This window comes from Somniosus microcephalus, chromosome 5 (genome assembly GCF_052327205.1).
Source record: "Somniosus microcephalus isolate GS21.2 chromosome 5, FLI_Smic_1.0, whole genome shotgun sequence".
NCBI classification, from domain to species: Eukaryota; Metazoa; Chordata; class Chondrichthyes; order Squaliformes; family Somniosidae; genus Somniosus; species Somniosus microcephalus.
The window spans coordinates 320,455,863-320,470,185 of record NC_140991.1 but is presented as its reverse complement, the minus strand read 5'-3'; the positions used below and the strand labels follow the sequence as shown (position 1 = coordinate 320,470,185).

The following is a 14,323-nucleotide window of genomic DNA, read 5'->3' as shown; positions in this document are numbered from 1 at the left end:
GGGGCATGTGGTGGTGCATTTTGGATCTTCTGGCATCCTGAGCAGCTCTTGGTTAGGTCCTCGATTTATTGATCGATCCCCGGCCACCATACATAAGCCCTAGCAAGGCTTTTCATTTTCACCCCTCCCAGATGACCTTCGTGAAGCTCATTGAGCACTCTCTCCCTTAACTTGGGTGGAATTACCACTCGGGATCCACACATCACTGTCCCCTGGCATACTGACAGCTGTTCTCTTCTGGGTGAGAATGCTGGCAACAGTGAGTCGCCATGTGTTGGCCATCCCCTCACCGTCAAATCATATACCCGTGACAGTGTCGGATCATTGCGGGTCTCCTTCTCTACATCCGCGTTAGTTACTGGCAATCGTTCAATTATTGACGAATAAAATATCTCGATAGGGTCCACTGCTGGTGCTTCCTCCACAGTAGGCACTGGCAGGCGTGATAGCCCATCAGCATTTCCATGCTGTTTCGTGCCTTTATATTCTATTTCATATTGGTTTGCCCCTAGAAAAAGGGGCCATCTTTGTAACCGTTGTGCAGTCATCACCGGAACGCCCTTCTTTGGATTGAAGATGGAGACAAGTGGTTGGTGGTCAGTCAGCAAGGTGAACTTCTGCCCATGCAGATAGTGGTTGAATTTTTTTACTCCCCATACTAGGCTGAGGGCCTCCCTGTCAATCTGGGCGTAGTTGCGCTCGGCTGAGGTTAGCGACCGAGACGCAAAGGCTACTGGCCTCTCCAACCCATCTGGGAATTTGTGCGACAGCACCGCTCCAATACCATAGGGTGATGCATCACATGCCAACCAAATTGGTAGTGCTGGGTTGAAATGGGCCAACACCTCTTTTGATGTGATCAATTCTTTGCACTTCTGGAAAGCTCGTTTACGTTCGTCATTCCACTTCCGTGGTGCCCCCGTTTGCAGTAGGGTGTTCAGTGGGTGTAATACTGTAGACAAATTTGTTAAGAACTTATGGTAATAGTTTACCAGCCCGAGGAACAACCTCAGTTGTGACACATTTTCCGGTGCTGGAGCCTTGACTACTGCCTCAATCTTTTCAGGGGACTTATGTAACCCCTCTTCATCAATAACGTGGCCACAATACGAGATCTGTTTCTGGGAAAACTCGCACTTGTGGCGATTAGCTCGTAGCCCATATTCCTTTAATCTAGTGAGCACCTTCTCCAGTTTGGCGAGGTGATCACTGTCATTTTCGCCCGTGACCAGGATGTCATCCAAATAACACTGGGTCCCTGGAATCCCTTGCAGGACTTGATCCATTGCCCTTTGCCAAATAGCCGGAGCCGATGCTACCCCGAACACCAGCCGGTTGTATGGGTAGAGACCTTTATGAGTGTTGATCGTGAGGTATTGTTTCGAGGCTTCTTCTACCTCCATTTGCAAGTACGCCTGGGCTAGATCAATTTTGGTGAAGCGTTTACCTCCAGATAGCGAGGCAAAAATATCCTCAATCCGTGGAAGCAGATATTGTACCGCGTGAATCAAATCAAATCAAATCAAATCAACTTTTATTGTCACTGTTAGTGCACAAGTGCAGTACAACGAAATGTAGGCTTGCGGCTCCCGAGAGTGTACATTTAGATTAAGACATTTAAACATTCAACATACATTTGGCTTGTAATACATTAACATAAACATAACCATAATAAAGTGCATTGGCAGATGTGCAGGCTTTAGAGTTTATTTGTGGAGTTCAGTAGGATGACAGCCCTGGGAAAGAAGCTGTTCCTAAATCTGGTCGTACGGGTGCGAATGCATCTGTAGCGTCTCCCAGATGGCAGGAGGGCGAACAGACTGTGGCTGAGGTGGGTAGGGTCTTTGATGATGGACCGTGACCTCCATAGACAGCGTTTCTGGTATATGTGCTCTATGGTCGGTAGACAGCGAAGGACTGGGTTCACTGTCACCTTAAAATCCCCACGGATGCGGACCTTCTTTGGTTCCCCAGGCGTATTACTCAATGACCTCTTCATTACAGGAACGATGGGTGTAGCCCACTCGCTCCAGTCTACTTTGGACAGTACTCCTGAACGTTCCAACCCTTCCAGCTCTGCTTCGACGGCTGGTCGGATCGCATAAGGCACCGGTCTGGCCTTAAAAATCTTTGGGCTTGCATTTTCCTCTATTTTAATCGTTGCTGTTATGCCTTTTAGTGTTCCGAGTCCCTCCTGGAACACTTCTTGTGCGTCAGTTAGCATTTTTGACAGTCGTCCAGGTGTGACGTCATCATCCTTTTTGGCCTCAACCTTCAGTGCCTGTATGGAATGCCAATCTAATTGTATCTTCCGGATCCATTCACGTCCTAGTAGTGGTGGTCCTCCATCTGGCAATACATATATGTCCATTTTAGGTATTTCCTGGCCTTTGTATATCACTTTCACCCTTATTTTTCCTTTGGGGTAGACTTTTTGCCCCGTGTACGTTTTCAAGACAATCTCTGTAGCTTTCAAGGGTATATGTGAAAATAGCCGCTTGTAGTCCCTTTGGTTTATGACTGTTAGGGCTGATCCTGTGTCCAATTCCATTTTCACTTGGACTCCGTCTATCTTGAGTGTGACCCAGATTGTCTGGTGATCCTCCATTTTGGTTACCTTATGTAGTTTCAGACAACCCAGCTCCTTGCTTCCGTAGTCTGTATCACTTTTCTGTTCGTCTGAACTACTGTCCATCACCTTATGTACCTTTTTGTACTTCTCCTGTGGAGATTTCTTGCTGTTGGTTTTCTTCCCTGACCTGCAGACTCTTGCTATGTGTCCTGCTTTTCCACACTGTCTGCACACTTGGTCTTTGAACCAACAATCCTTCTGATCGTGTGTTGTTCTGCCGCAGCGATAACACTTCCCTGCTCCATATGACATTTCATTGGTGCCATATTCTTGCGGTCTCCGTTGTATCTCTGCAGCGCCCCGTGCGGCTGCTTCATGTGATACTGCCATGCTGAAAGCCTTGTCCAGCATAAGATCCTTTTCTGATAGAAGCCGTTTCTGGGTTCCTTCACTTTGAAGCCCACACACAAACTTGTCCCTTAACGTATCTGCTAGTCCCACTCCAAACTGGCAGTGTTTCGATAGCTTGCGCAGTTCCGTTAAGTACTCAGCATTACTTTCGTCTTTATGCTGGTTCCTTTTGTGGAACTTAAATCTTTCTGCTATCAGCAGCGGTGTGGGGTTTAAGTGGTCCTGTAGGATTTCTACTATGCTTTCGAAATTCTTATCCACGGGCTTCTCTGGGGTTATTAGGTTTCGCAGTAAGCCATAAGTTTTTGCACCCATCGAATTTAACAAAACCAGTGCTTTCCTAGCATCTGGCACTTCATTCGCTCTGCAGTACACCTCAATGCGTTCCACGTATGTCGCCCAATCTTCGACTTCATTGTCGAACGCAGTGATACTGCCACTCTTCGGCATCCCTGGGTGTGATTTAACTGTCTAAAATGGCGTCTCCTGCGCTCTCCCTTCTTCTCTGTTGGCACAAAATGGCATCTCCCGCACTTTCCTTTCTTCCCGCGTTCGCCCTTCTTCTCTGCTGCGATTTCAAGAAATGGCGTCTCCCGTGCTTTCCCTTCTTCTCCGCGGCTCAATGGCATCTCCCGCGCTCTCCCTTCTTCTCCCCGCGGACGCTGTTCAGCCCTTGAGCCCTGGCTGTGCTCTGCGCGTTCTCCTGTGCGTCTTTCCCATTGCCGCCGCTCGGTCCTGAACCCGGCTGCTGCTTTACACTCTCTCTCTGTTTTGTTTTTCCTCAACGCAGCTCGGTTTTCAACCCCCGGCTGCGCCCTGTGCGCTTCACCCTCTCTGTTACCCCATCGACGCTGCTCGGCTTTTTCTCTGCCGTCGGTCGGCTCCAGCCGCCGCTGTCCGGGAAGGGCCTGCGCTGTACCTGTTGCCAGTCTGTTGCTGGATCATCGTGGCTGGGGAACCAAGCCCGGCTCTCAACAGCCTCCCCTGCGATGTTCACTCTCTGACGGATGACTGGGCGGTTGCTCGTGGTCGACGCCCGTGCTTCTGGCCTTGACTTTCTTCCACCGCCCTCCCGGAGTGAATCCTTGAAGGGAAATGCAGAGTTGCAGGTAGATTCGAATCGACCTCGTCTTCACTGTTGAATCCGTGATTCTTAAAGTATGATGTTTTCCAATAACTACACAGAGGCTGTAACTTAACAATCAACAGGTGTTTACTGGAGGAGGGTAGTCTAAAGACTGACAGTACAGAGGCATGCTCAAGGCTTATATACAGGTGTGGTCACTGCCGGTACTACAGTATACAGGAGCTGTAAAAGTAGTTCTCTCTTAAAGGTACATACACTACATCCACCACCGCTGAGAAGACCATCGAGAAGTTAGGTGAGGTGTTCAGCCGATTTGGATCTCCGATGCAACTTGTCTCAGACAACGGTCCACAGTGGGTGTCACAAGAAATGGCTACATTCCTGCAGGTGAATGGCGTACAACATATCAGGGCTGCACCATACCACCCTGCGACCAATGGTCTAGCTGAGAGGTTTGTTCAGACCATGAAACACTCTCTAAAGGCATCGCAAGGCCAGGGAATGCTTCATCAGCGCCTGAATAGTTTCCTGTTGAGTTACAGGAACACACCACATGCGACCACAAAAGCATCACCTGCCACTCTACTGCTCAAAAGAGAGCTACGAACCAACTTCGACCTGCTGAAACCGCCAAAGGTGAAAGACGTGATACAGTATCAGCAGGAGAAGCAGATCAAGCGACGTGAACAACGCTCCAAAGACGGAGTCTTCAGTCCAGGTGAACATGTGTTGGCACGGAACTACAGTGGTGGACCTAAGTGGGTTCCTGCTACTGTCATTGCACAGACTGGTCCAGTATCCTACACTGTACAGACACCCGAGGACATTGTCTGGAAGAGACACACCAATCAGCTTCTACGAAGTGCAGCATCACCCACTGAACCACCAACAGCAGTTTATCTGCCATTGGGTGACACAGTCCAAAGATGTGCGGGTTAGGTTGATTGGCTATGATAAATTGACCCTTAGTGTTAGGGGGATTAAATACGTGGGGTTACAGGGATAGGGTGGGATATGTGTTGGTGTAGGGGTTACGGGGATTGGGTGGGATATGTGCCGGTGCAGGCTCGATGGGCCGAAATGGCCTCTATCTGCACTGTGGGGTTTCTGTGATTCTGTGATTCTGTGACGCTGTGGGTCATCCGCCTTCTACACCGAGAGGCTCACCTTCTGAGGAAGCAGCTGCTTCAGCCCCTATGTCATCAGCAAGGGAGACCTGTATACAGGCACCTCAGCCGCCTACACCTGTGTTGACGTCACCTGTGATAGACAATGAACTGGAGAGCCAGGTTGACCGCCAGTATCCTACCAGAGAGCGGCGGGCCCCTATACATTTGAACTTATAATTCAGAGGCTTACCCTTTATCTGGGGCAGAATAATCCCCATGGGTATAGCCATGGTTGGAGGAAGTCTACCCTCACTCCCAGGTTATTGTGTTTTAAAAATTTTGTGGTTCTATTGGGACATCTAATGTAAGAGGGGAGGAGATGTTGTGTATTTTGAATGTTGTATTTGAATCGTCCCACATAGCTTACCGTAGTTGTGATGTGCAATGCACTATGGGAAATAGAGTGCATTGAGTTGAGAAGATTCTCTGGAAAGTGATGGCTGTTAACTGAACTCTGTCTCCTGCGTACTCTTTTAATTGTTATACAAGCAAGGTTATTAAACTCTTGAGATCTAACAACAAACACTTCAAAGCTTGTCATGTACAGAAAATTCTAAACATATTAAAAATGACTTTCCCAACATTTTCTTACCTCTGCAACTCACCAGTGTCCCATTGGATCCTTCACACCACTTCTGCAGTTGTCATCTATACACAAACATTACAGTAAACCCACAGCACGCCACATTTACCCTGGCGGGTTTTCCCGACGTCGGGAAGCCCGCAGTAGAAGTGTCATAATTGGAAAAAGCGGGTTCAGGACCTGCTGCCAATCTTTTTGATTTTGCCAGCAGTCCTGCCTCCAAACCCGACCCCTGAGCGCCGACAAAATCGCCCCCCATGTATTTGTTTAACTTCTCTGCTATTTCCTTATTACCCATTATAATTTCTCCTGTCTCAGCCTGTAAGGGACCCACGTTTGCTTTCGCCAACCTTTTCTTTTTTACATGCCTATAGAAGCTTTTACAGCCTGTTTCTTTGTCTCTAAATGTGTTTTAAATGTACACTTGACAGAGCTGTCTGACAAACATTAGCGAGTTTAGTATTGACACTGTTTTAATTGGTATTCAGGGCTCTCACTATAGAGGGGGCTGCTCACAGTGCTTGTGCTGTTAAATCCAGCTCCCTTACTCACCTTTCGTTTTGTGGATGTGAGAATCCGCTGCCAGGATAAACAAACTGGCCTCGGCAGTGTAAATGCTGCTCACACATGCCAAGCTCCTGGAATCTGAATTAAAACCGCAACAATAGGGAATCAGATTTCAAGAGTAACATTTGTGACTGGCCAGTGTAACACAGATGGGAAAGATTTGAAGAGATTTGGAGCTGTGTTTATAAGAATTGCATTCCTTTCTAAAGTAAGAATGAGCGATCTGACGGGAAATTTGGCTTCTAGTGATGTGCTGCTAAACTGTTGGAAGCTGAGCTGCTTGGTAAAGGAGCAGAGCTGGAAGCTAAGTATAGCTTTCTGTAGAGTCAACATCAACTCTAGCCTCTAATGTAAGTGCGTTTAATAAAAAGCTTTACTAATACCTAATTGCAGCTGGATTATTTGTTGCGGTTAAGTGACCAGCTGGAAGACTCTTGGCTTTTCCTGATGTTTGTTTGACTGGAGCCGAGATATTTCTGGAGCAGTCAATGCAGTGACAGAGCGGTTGGGTCTCAGCATCGCAATGCAACAAACAGAAGCAAAATGCAACAAACAGGAGAACACCCTGGTCCTTCCGTACCGAACCTTCGCACAATGGTCCTGCTGTGATGGGATTCGTGAAATGAATGCAAGTTATCTCATTCGTCTGACACCAAGCAGTACCATTCCTCCCCCCACCCCTCACCCACACCCCAGATCTGCTGGGCTGGGAAAGGTGCCAAAGCACCTAACATGTCCTGGCTGTTCCCCCTTACAGAAAGGCACAGGTCCAAGACCGCCCCCTCGACACGGGTCTGCATTTTCTGCACAGTGAAGGGCAACTCGATTCCAACAACCGACTTTCCGAAAAGGAGGATTGGCAGCAGCAACAAGAAACAGTGCTGCTCCCCCAGTGCTGAGCTCCCTGCCCCGCTGGCCAGTCGGAGGTGGGGTGGGACTTAGAACAGGATTTACAACATCTACTTGTATTTATATAGTGCCTTTAATGTAGTAAAACGTCCCAAGGAGCGATTATCAAACAAAATTTGACACCGAGCCCCATAAGGAGAAATTAGGGCAAATGACCAAAAGCTTGATCAAAGAGGTGGGTTTTAAGGAGCGTCTTAAAGGAGGAGAGTGAGGTAGAGAGACAGAGAGGTTTAGGGAGGGAATTCCAGAGCTCAGGGCCCAGGCAGCTGAAGGCACGGCTGCCAATGGTGGAGTGATTATAATCAGGGATGCTCAAGAGGCCAGAATTAGAGGGGCGCAGAGATCTCGGGGGGTTGTGGGGCTGGAGGAGATTACAGAGATAGGGAGGGGTGAGGCCATGGAGGGATTTGAAAACAAGGATGAGAATTTTAAAATCAAGGCATAGATTAACTGGGAGCCAATGTAGGCCAGCGAGCACAGGGGGTGATGGGCAAACGGGACTGGGTGTGAGTTAGGACACGGGCAGTGAGCACAGGGGGTGATGGGCGAACGGGACTTGGTGTGAATTAGGACACGGGCAGCCGAGTTTTGGATGACCTCAAGTTTACGTAGGGTAGAATGTGGGAGGCCGGCCAGGAGTGCATTGGAATAGTCCAGTCCAGAGGTAACAAAGGCATGGATGAGGGTTTCAGCAGCGGATGAGCTGAGGCAAGGGCGGAGACGGGCGATGTTACAGAGCTGGAAATAGGTGGTCTTAGTTATGCTGCGGATATGTGGTCGGAAGCTCATTTTTGGGTCAGATATGACACCAAGGTTGCAAAATGTTGAATGGAGGTTAGTTGCATGTTGCAAATAATTTCTCTAACAAAATGCAGTGAGTGGAGGATAGTTACAGCAATACCAATGACATGTCTCAAACCAATTACTATACAGCAGGTAGGGGCTGCAGGCGTGATCAGCGGAGGGAATTATCCAATCATTCCCATTCTGGCCGGAGATTAGAGTGTCAGCTGTGGCTCAGTGGGCAGCACCCTCGCCTCTGAGTCAGAAGGTCGTGGGTTCAAGTCCCGCTCCAGAGACTTGAGCACAAAAATTTAGGCTGACACTCCAATGCAGTGCTGAGGGAGTGCTGCACTGTCGGAGGGGCAGTACTGAGGGAGCGCCGCACTGTCGGAGGGGCAGTACTGAGGGAGCGCCGCACTGCCGGAGGGGCAGTACTGAGGGAGCGCCGCACTGTCGGAGGGGCAGTACTGAGGGAGCGCCGCACTGTCGGAGGGGCAGTACTGAGGGAGCGCCGCACTGTCGGAGGGGCAGTACTGAGGGAGCGCCACACTGTCAGAGGGGCAGTACTGAGGGAGCGCCGCACTGTCGGAGGGGCAGTACTGAGGGAGCGCCGCGGAGGGCAGTACTGAGGGAGCGCCGCACTGTCGGAGGGGCAGTACTGAGGGAGCGCCACACTGTCAGAGAGGCAGTACTGAGGGAGCACTGCACTGTCGGAGGGGCAGTGCTGAGGGAGTGCCGCACTGTCGGAGGGGCAGTACCGAGGGTGTGCCGCACTGTCGGAGGGGCAGTACTGAGGGTGTGCCGCACTGTCGGAGGGGCAGCACTGAGGGAGCGCCGCACTGTCGGTGGATCAGTACTGAGGGAGCACCGCACTGTCGGAGGGGCAGTACTGATGGAGCACTGTCGGCGGGGCAGTACTGATGGAGCGATGCACTGTCGGAGGGGCAGTACTGAGGGAGCGCTGCACTGTCGGAGGGGCAGTACTGATGGAGCGATGCACTGTTGGAGGGGCAGTACTGAGGGAGCGCTACAAGCCCACTGACTCCCACAGCTACCTGGACTACACTTTCTCCGACGATGCCACCTTCCACACCAGTGCTTCCAACATGTCTTCCTTTTTTCCTCAACCGAGGATTCCCCTCTACCGTGGTTGACACTGCCCTTGACCAGGTCCGTTTTATGTCCCGCACTTCTGCCCTCACCCCTGCCACTCCCTCCCGGAACCACGATAGGGTACCCTTTGTCCTCACCTTTCACCCCCACCAATTCAATTCAATTCAATTCAATTTTATTTGCCATATGTAACTAGTACAATGGAATGCTTACTCCCCGATCACTCCCACAATAAGCTGTGGGAGCTCACAGAGACACGTCGCTATTCTCCAGCGCCATGTTCAGAAAAAGTCAATTCAATGGCGGCCTCCTCCTCAATGTTGCCGGCTCCACGATTTGGTGGCCTGCTTCTCCCGCTCATGGTCCGGCCTCTGGCCACCATGCCCGGCTCTCCCTCCACCCAGTCGGACTGCGAGCTTCCCGCCAAGGGGCTGCCGGCCGACGTGCTGTAGCGGGTCGTCGTAGCTGCTGCTGCTGCGCTGCCTCCGCCCACCAGCCTCCACATTCAACGGATCATCCGCCTCCATTTCCGCCACCTCCAACGTGATCCCACCACCAATCGCATCTTCCCCTCCCCTCCCCTTTCAGCATTCCGTAGGGACCGCTCCCTCCGAGACACCCTATTCCACTCCTCTATTGCCCCCAGCACCCCTTCCCCTTCGCCTGGCACCTTCCCGTGCAAGCGCAGGAGATGCAACACCTGCCCTTTGGCCTCTTTCTGTGCGGTAACCATTCTATGATGATTGTAGACAGGATGGGCTGAATGGCCACTTTCTGCGCTGTAACCATTCTATGAATCTATAATGTGCATTCTGGCGGGTGACCAGGGGTGTCGCTGTGGGGCCGGGTGGCAGCGGACTACATTTCCCAGCAGGCCCCGGGGAGGGGCGGCCATTTTGCGCCGAGCTGCGCGGCACGGCGGCCATTTTGCGCGGAGCGGGTTTGCAGCGCGGTCACCCCGAGAGAGGAGAGGCGAGAGACAGCGATCGAGCCGCCGCCACACAGCACCGCAGCACCAGCCGGACCACCAGCTTTTCCTTCCCGATCAGGCTTTCTACTAATATCGCATGTCCACTATTCAGAACCTCCAATCTTTTGGTGAGTGTGTGGCGCGGGCGGCCTCGGGCCGAGTGTGGCTGGGCGGCGGATCCCCAGAGCCCGAGGCCCGGACCCGCCGCCTCTCCCTCTGTATTGATGATAGAATGTGGGCATTTAAAAAACAACATCACGCGGTTTAAATTTTGTTTTTAATTGTTTTTTTCCTCCGTCTTTGTTGGATGACGGCGGCTCAAAATGGCGGCGGCGCTGCAGCGGAGAGAGACAGAGAGAGCGAGAGACAGAGAGGAGGGGAGAGAGAAGAAAGACGGAGAGAGACAGGAAGAGAGAGAGGGAGAGAGACAGAGGAAGAGGGAGCGAGACAGAGGAAGAGAGAGAGGGAGAGAGACAGGAAGAGAGAGAGGGAGAGAGACAGGGAGAGAGAGAGGAAGAGGGAGAGAGAGAGAGGAAGAGGGAGAGAGAGAGAGGAAGAGGGAGAGAGAGAGGAAGAGGGAGAGAGAGAGGGAGAGAGAGAGGAAGAGGGAGAGAGAGAGGAAGAGGGAGAGAGAGAGAGAGAGGAAGAGGAAGAGGGAGAGAGAGAGGAAGAGGGAGAGAGAGAGGAAGAGGGAGAGAGAGAGGAAGAGGAAGAGAGAGAGAGAGGAAGAGAGAGAGGGAGAGAGAGAGGAAGAGAGAGAGGGAGAGACAGGAAGAGAGAGAGGGAGAGAGACGGAGAGAGACAGAGGAAGGGAGAGAGGGAGAGAGAGAGGAAGAGAGGGGGGAGAGAGAGAGGGAAGAGAGAGGAAGAGAGGGGGGAGAGAGAGAGGAAGAGAGGGGGGAGAGAGAGGAAGAGAGGGGGGAGAGAGAGAGAGGAAGAGAGGGGGGAGAGAGAGAGAGGAAGAGAGGGGGGAGAGAGAGAGGAAGAGAGGGGGGAGAGAGAGAGGAAGAGAGGGGGGAGAGAGAGAGGAAGAGAGGGGGGAGAGAGAGAGAGGGGGAGAGAGAGCGAGGGGGAGAGAGAGAGAGGAAGAGAGGGGGAGAGAGAGGAAGAGAGGGGGGAGAGAGAGAGAGGAAGAGAGGGGGGAGAGAGAGAGGAAGAGAGGGGGGAGAGAGAGAGGAAGAGAGGGGGGAGAGAGAGAGGAAGAGAGGGGGGAGAGAGAGAGAGGGGGGGGAGAGAGAGGAAGAGGGGGGAGAGAGAAAGGAAGAGAGGGGGGAGAGAGGAAGAGAGGGGGGAGAGAGAGAGAGAGGAAGAGAGGGGGGAGAGACAGGAAGAGAGGGAGGGGAGAGACAGAGGAAGAGCGGGAGGGGAGAGAGGGAGGGGAGGGGGGAGAGAGAGGAAGAGGGGGGAGAGAGAGAGGGGGAGAGACAGGAAGAGGGAGGGGAGAGAGACAGGAAGAGAGGGAGGGGAGAGAGACAGAGGAAGAGGGAGGGGAGAGAGACAGAGGAAGAGGGAGGGGAGAGAGACAGGAAGAGAGGGAGGGGAGAGACAGGAAGAGCGGGAGGGGAGAGAGACAGAGGGGAGAGGGAGGGGAGAGAGACAGAGGGGAGAGGGAGGGGAGAGAGGGAGGAGAGAGAGAGAGAGGGAGGGGAGAGAGAGAGAGGGAGGGGAGAGAGAGAGAGGGAGGGGAGAGAGGGAGGGGAGAGAGACAGGAAGAGAGGGAGGGGAGAGACAGGAAGAGCGGGAGGGGAGAGAGACAGAGGGGAGAGGGAGGGGAGAGAGACAGAGGGGAGAGAGGGAGGAGAGAGAGAGAGAGGGAGGGGAGAGAGAGAGAGGGAGGGGAGAGAGAGAGAGGGAGGGGAGAGAGAGAGAGGGAGGGGAGAGAGAGAGGGAGGGGAGAGAGAGAGGGGGGAGAGAGACAGACGGAAGGGGGGGGAGGGGAGACAGGGAGGGGAGAGAGACAGGGAGGGGAGAGAGACGGGGGAGAGGGAGGGGAGAGAGACGGAGAGAGGAGGGGAGAGAGACGGGAGAGGGAGGGGAGAGAGACGGAGAGAGGGAGGGGAGAGAGATGGGGAGAGAGGGAGGGGAGAGAGACGGAGAGAGGGAGGGGAGAGAGACGGAGAGAGGGAGGGGAGAGAGACAGGGAGAGAGGGAGGGGAGAGAGACAAGGAGAGAGGGAGGGGAGAGAGACAAGGAGAGAGGGAGGGGAGAGAGACGGAGAGAGGGAGGGGAGAGAGACGGAGAGAGGGAGGGGAGAGAGACAGGGAGAGAGGGAGGGGAGAGAGACAGACAGGGAGGGAGGGAGAGAGACAGGGAGGGAGGGGAGAGAGACAGGGAGGGAGGGGAGAGAGACAGGGAGGGAGGGGAGAGAGACAGGGAGGAGGGGAGAGAGACAGGGAGGGAGGGGAGAGAGACAGGGAGGGAGGGGAGAGAGACAGGGAGGGAGGGGAGAGAGACAGGAGGGGAGAGAGACAGGGAGGGAGGGAGGGGAGAGAGACAGGGAGGGAGGGAGGGGGAGAGAGACAGGGAGGGGAGGGAGGGGGGAGAGAGACAGGGAGGGGAGAGAGACAGGGAGGGAGGGGAGAGAGACAGGGAGGGAGGGGAGAGAGACAGGGAGGGAGGGGAGAGAGACAGGGAGGGGAGAGAGACAGGGAGGGAGGGAGGGGAGAGAGACAGGGAGGGAGGGAGGGGAGAGAGACAGGGAGGGAGGAGGGGAGAGAGACAGGGAGGGGGAGAGAGACAGGGAGGGAGGGAGGGGAGAGAGACAGGGAGGGAGGGAGGGGAGAGAGACAGGGAGGGAGGGAGGGGAGAGAGACAGGGAGGGAGGGAGGGGAGAGAGACAGGGAGGGGAGGGGAGGGGGAGAGAGACAGGGAGGGAGGGAGGGGAGAGAGACAGGGAGGGAGGGAGGGGAGAGAGACAGGGAGGGAGGGAGGGGAGAGAGACAGGGAGGGAGGGAGGGGAGAGAGACAGGGAGGGAGGGAGGGGAGAGAGACAGGGAGGGAGGGAGGGGAGAGAGACAGGGAGGGAGGGAGGGGAGAGAGACAGGGAGGGAGGGAGGGGAGAGAGACAGGGAGGGAGGGAGGGGAGAGAGACAGGGAGGGAGGGAGGGGGAGAGAGACAGGGAGGGAGGGAGGGGAGAGAGACAGGGAGGGAGGGAGGGGAGAGAGACAGGGAGGGAGGGAGGGGAGAGAGACAGGGAGGGAGGGAGGGGAGAGAGACAGGGAGGGAGGGAGGAGAGACAGGGAGGGAGGGGAGAGAGACAGGGAGGGAGGGAGGGAGAGAGACAGGGAGGGAGGGAGGGGAGAGAGACAGGGAGGGAGGGAGGGGAGAGAGACAGGAGGGAGGGGAGAGAGACAGGGAGGAGGGGAGAGAGACAGGGGAGGGGGAGAGAGACAGGGAGGGAGGAGGGGAGAGAGACAGGGAGGGAGGGAGGGGAGAGAGACAGGGAGGGGAGAGAGAGACAGGGAGGGAGGGAGAGAGACAGGGAGGGGAGAGAGACAGGGAGGGAGGGAGGGGAGAGAGACAGGGAGGGAGGGAGGGGAGAGAGACAGGGAGGGAGGGAGGGGAGAGAGACAGGGAGGGAGGGAGGGAGAGAGACAGGGAGGGAGGGGAGAGAGACAGGGAGGGAGGGGAGAGAGACAGGGAGGGGAGAGAGACAGGGAGGGAGGGAGGGGAGAGAGACAGGGAGGGAGGGAGGGGAGAGAGACAGGGAGGGAGGGAGGGGAGAGAGACAGGGAGGGAGGGAGGGGAGAGAGACAGGGAGGGAGGAGGGAGAGAGACAGGGAGGGAGGGAGGGGAGAGAGACAGGGAGGGAGGGAGGGGAGAGAGACAGGGAGGGAGGGAGGGGAGAGAGACAGGGAGGGAGGGAGGGGAGAGAGACAGGGAGGGAGGGAGGGGAGAGAGACAGGGAGGAGGGAGGGGAGAGAGACAGGGAGGGAGGGAGGGAGACAGGGAGGGAGGGAGGGGAGAGAGACAGGGAGGGAGGGAGGGGAGAGAGACAGGGAGGGAGGGAGGGGAGAGAGACAGGGAGGAGGGAGGGGAGAGAGACAGGGAGGGAGGGAGGGGAGAGAGACAGGGAGGGAGGGAGGGGAGAGAGACAGGGAGGGAGGGAGGGGAGAGGGAGGGAGGGGAGGAGGGAGGGAGGGGGGAGGGGAGAGACAG

General features: G+C 54.5%; 1 protein-coding gene across 1 annotated transcript in view; it reads left to right on the top strand.

Annotated features, from left to right (window-relative positions):
* Nucleotides 1–10,108: 10,108 nt before the first annotated feature.
* LOC147117916 (eukaryotic translation initiation factor 1b) overlaps nt 10,109–14,323 on the top strand; it is a 17,326-nt gene continuing 13,111 nt past the window's right edge. The window contains exon 1 of the mRNA XM_085989321.1: nt 10,109–10,292. Coding sequence (XP_085845447.1) covers nt 10,262–10,292 — 31 coding nt within the window. The 5' untranslated portion in view covers nt 10,109–10,261. The remainder of the gene's footprint in view (nt 10,293–14,323) is intronic.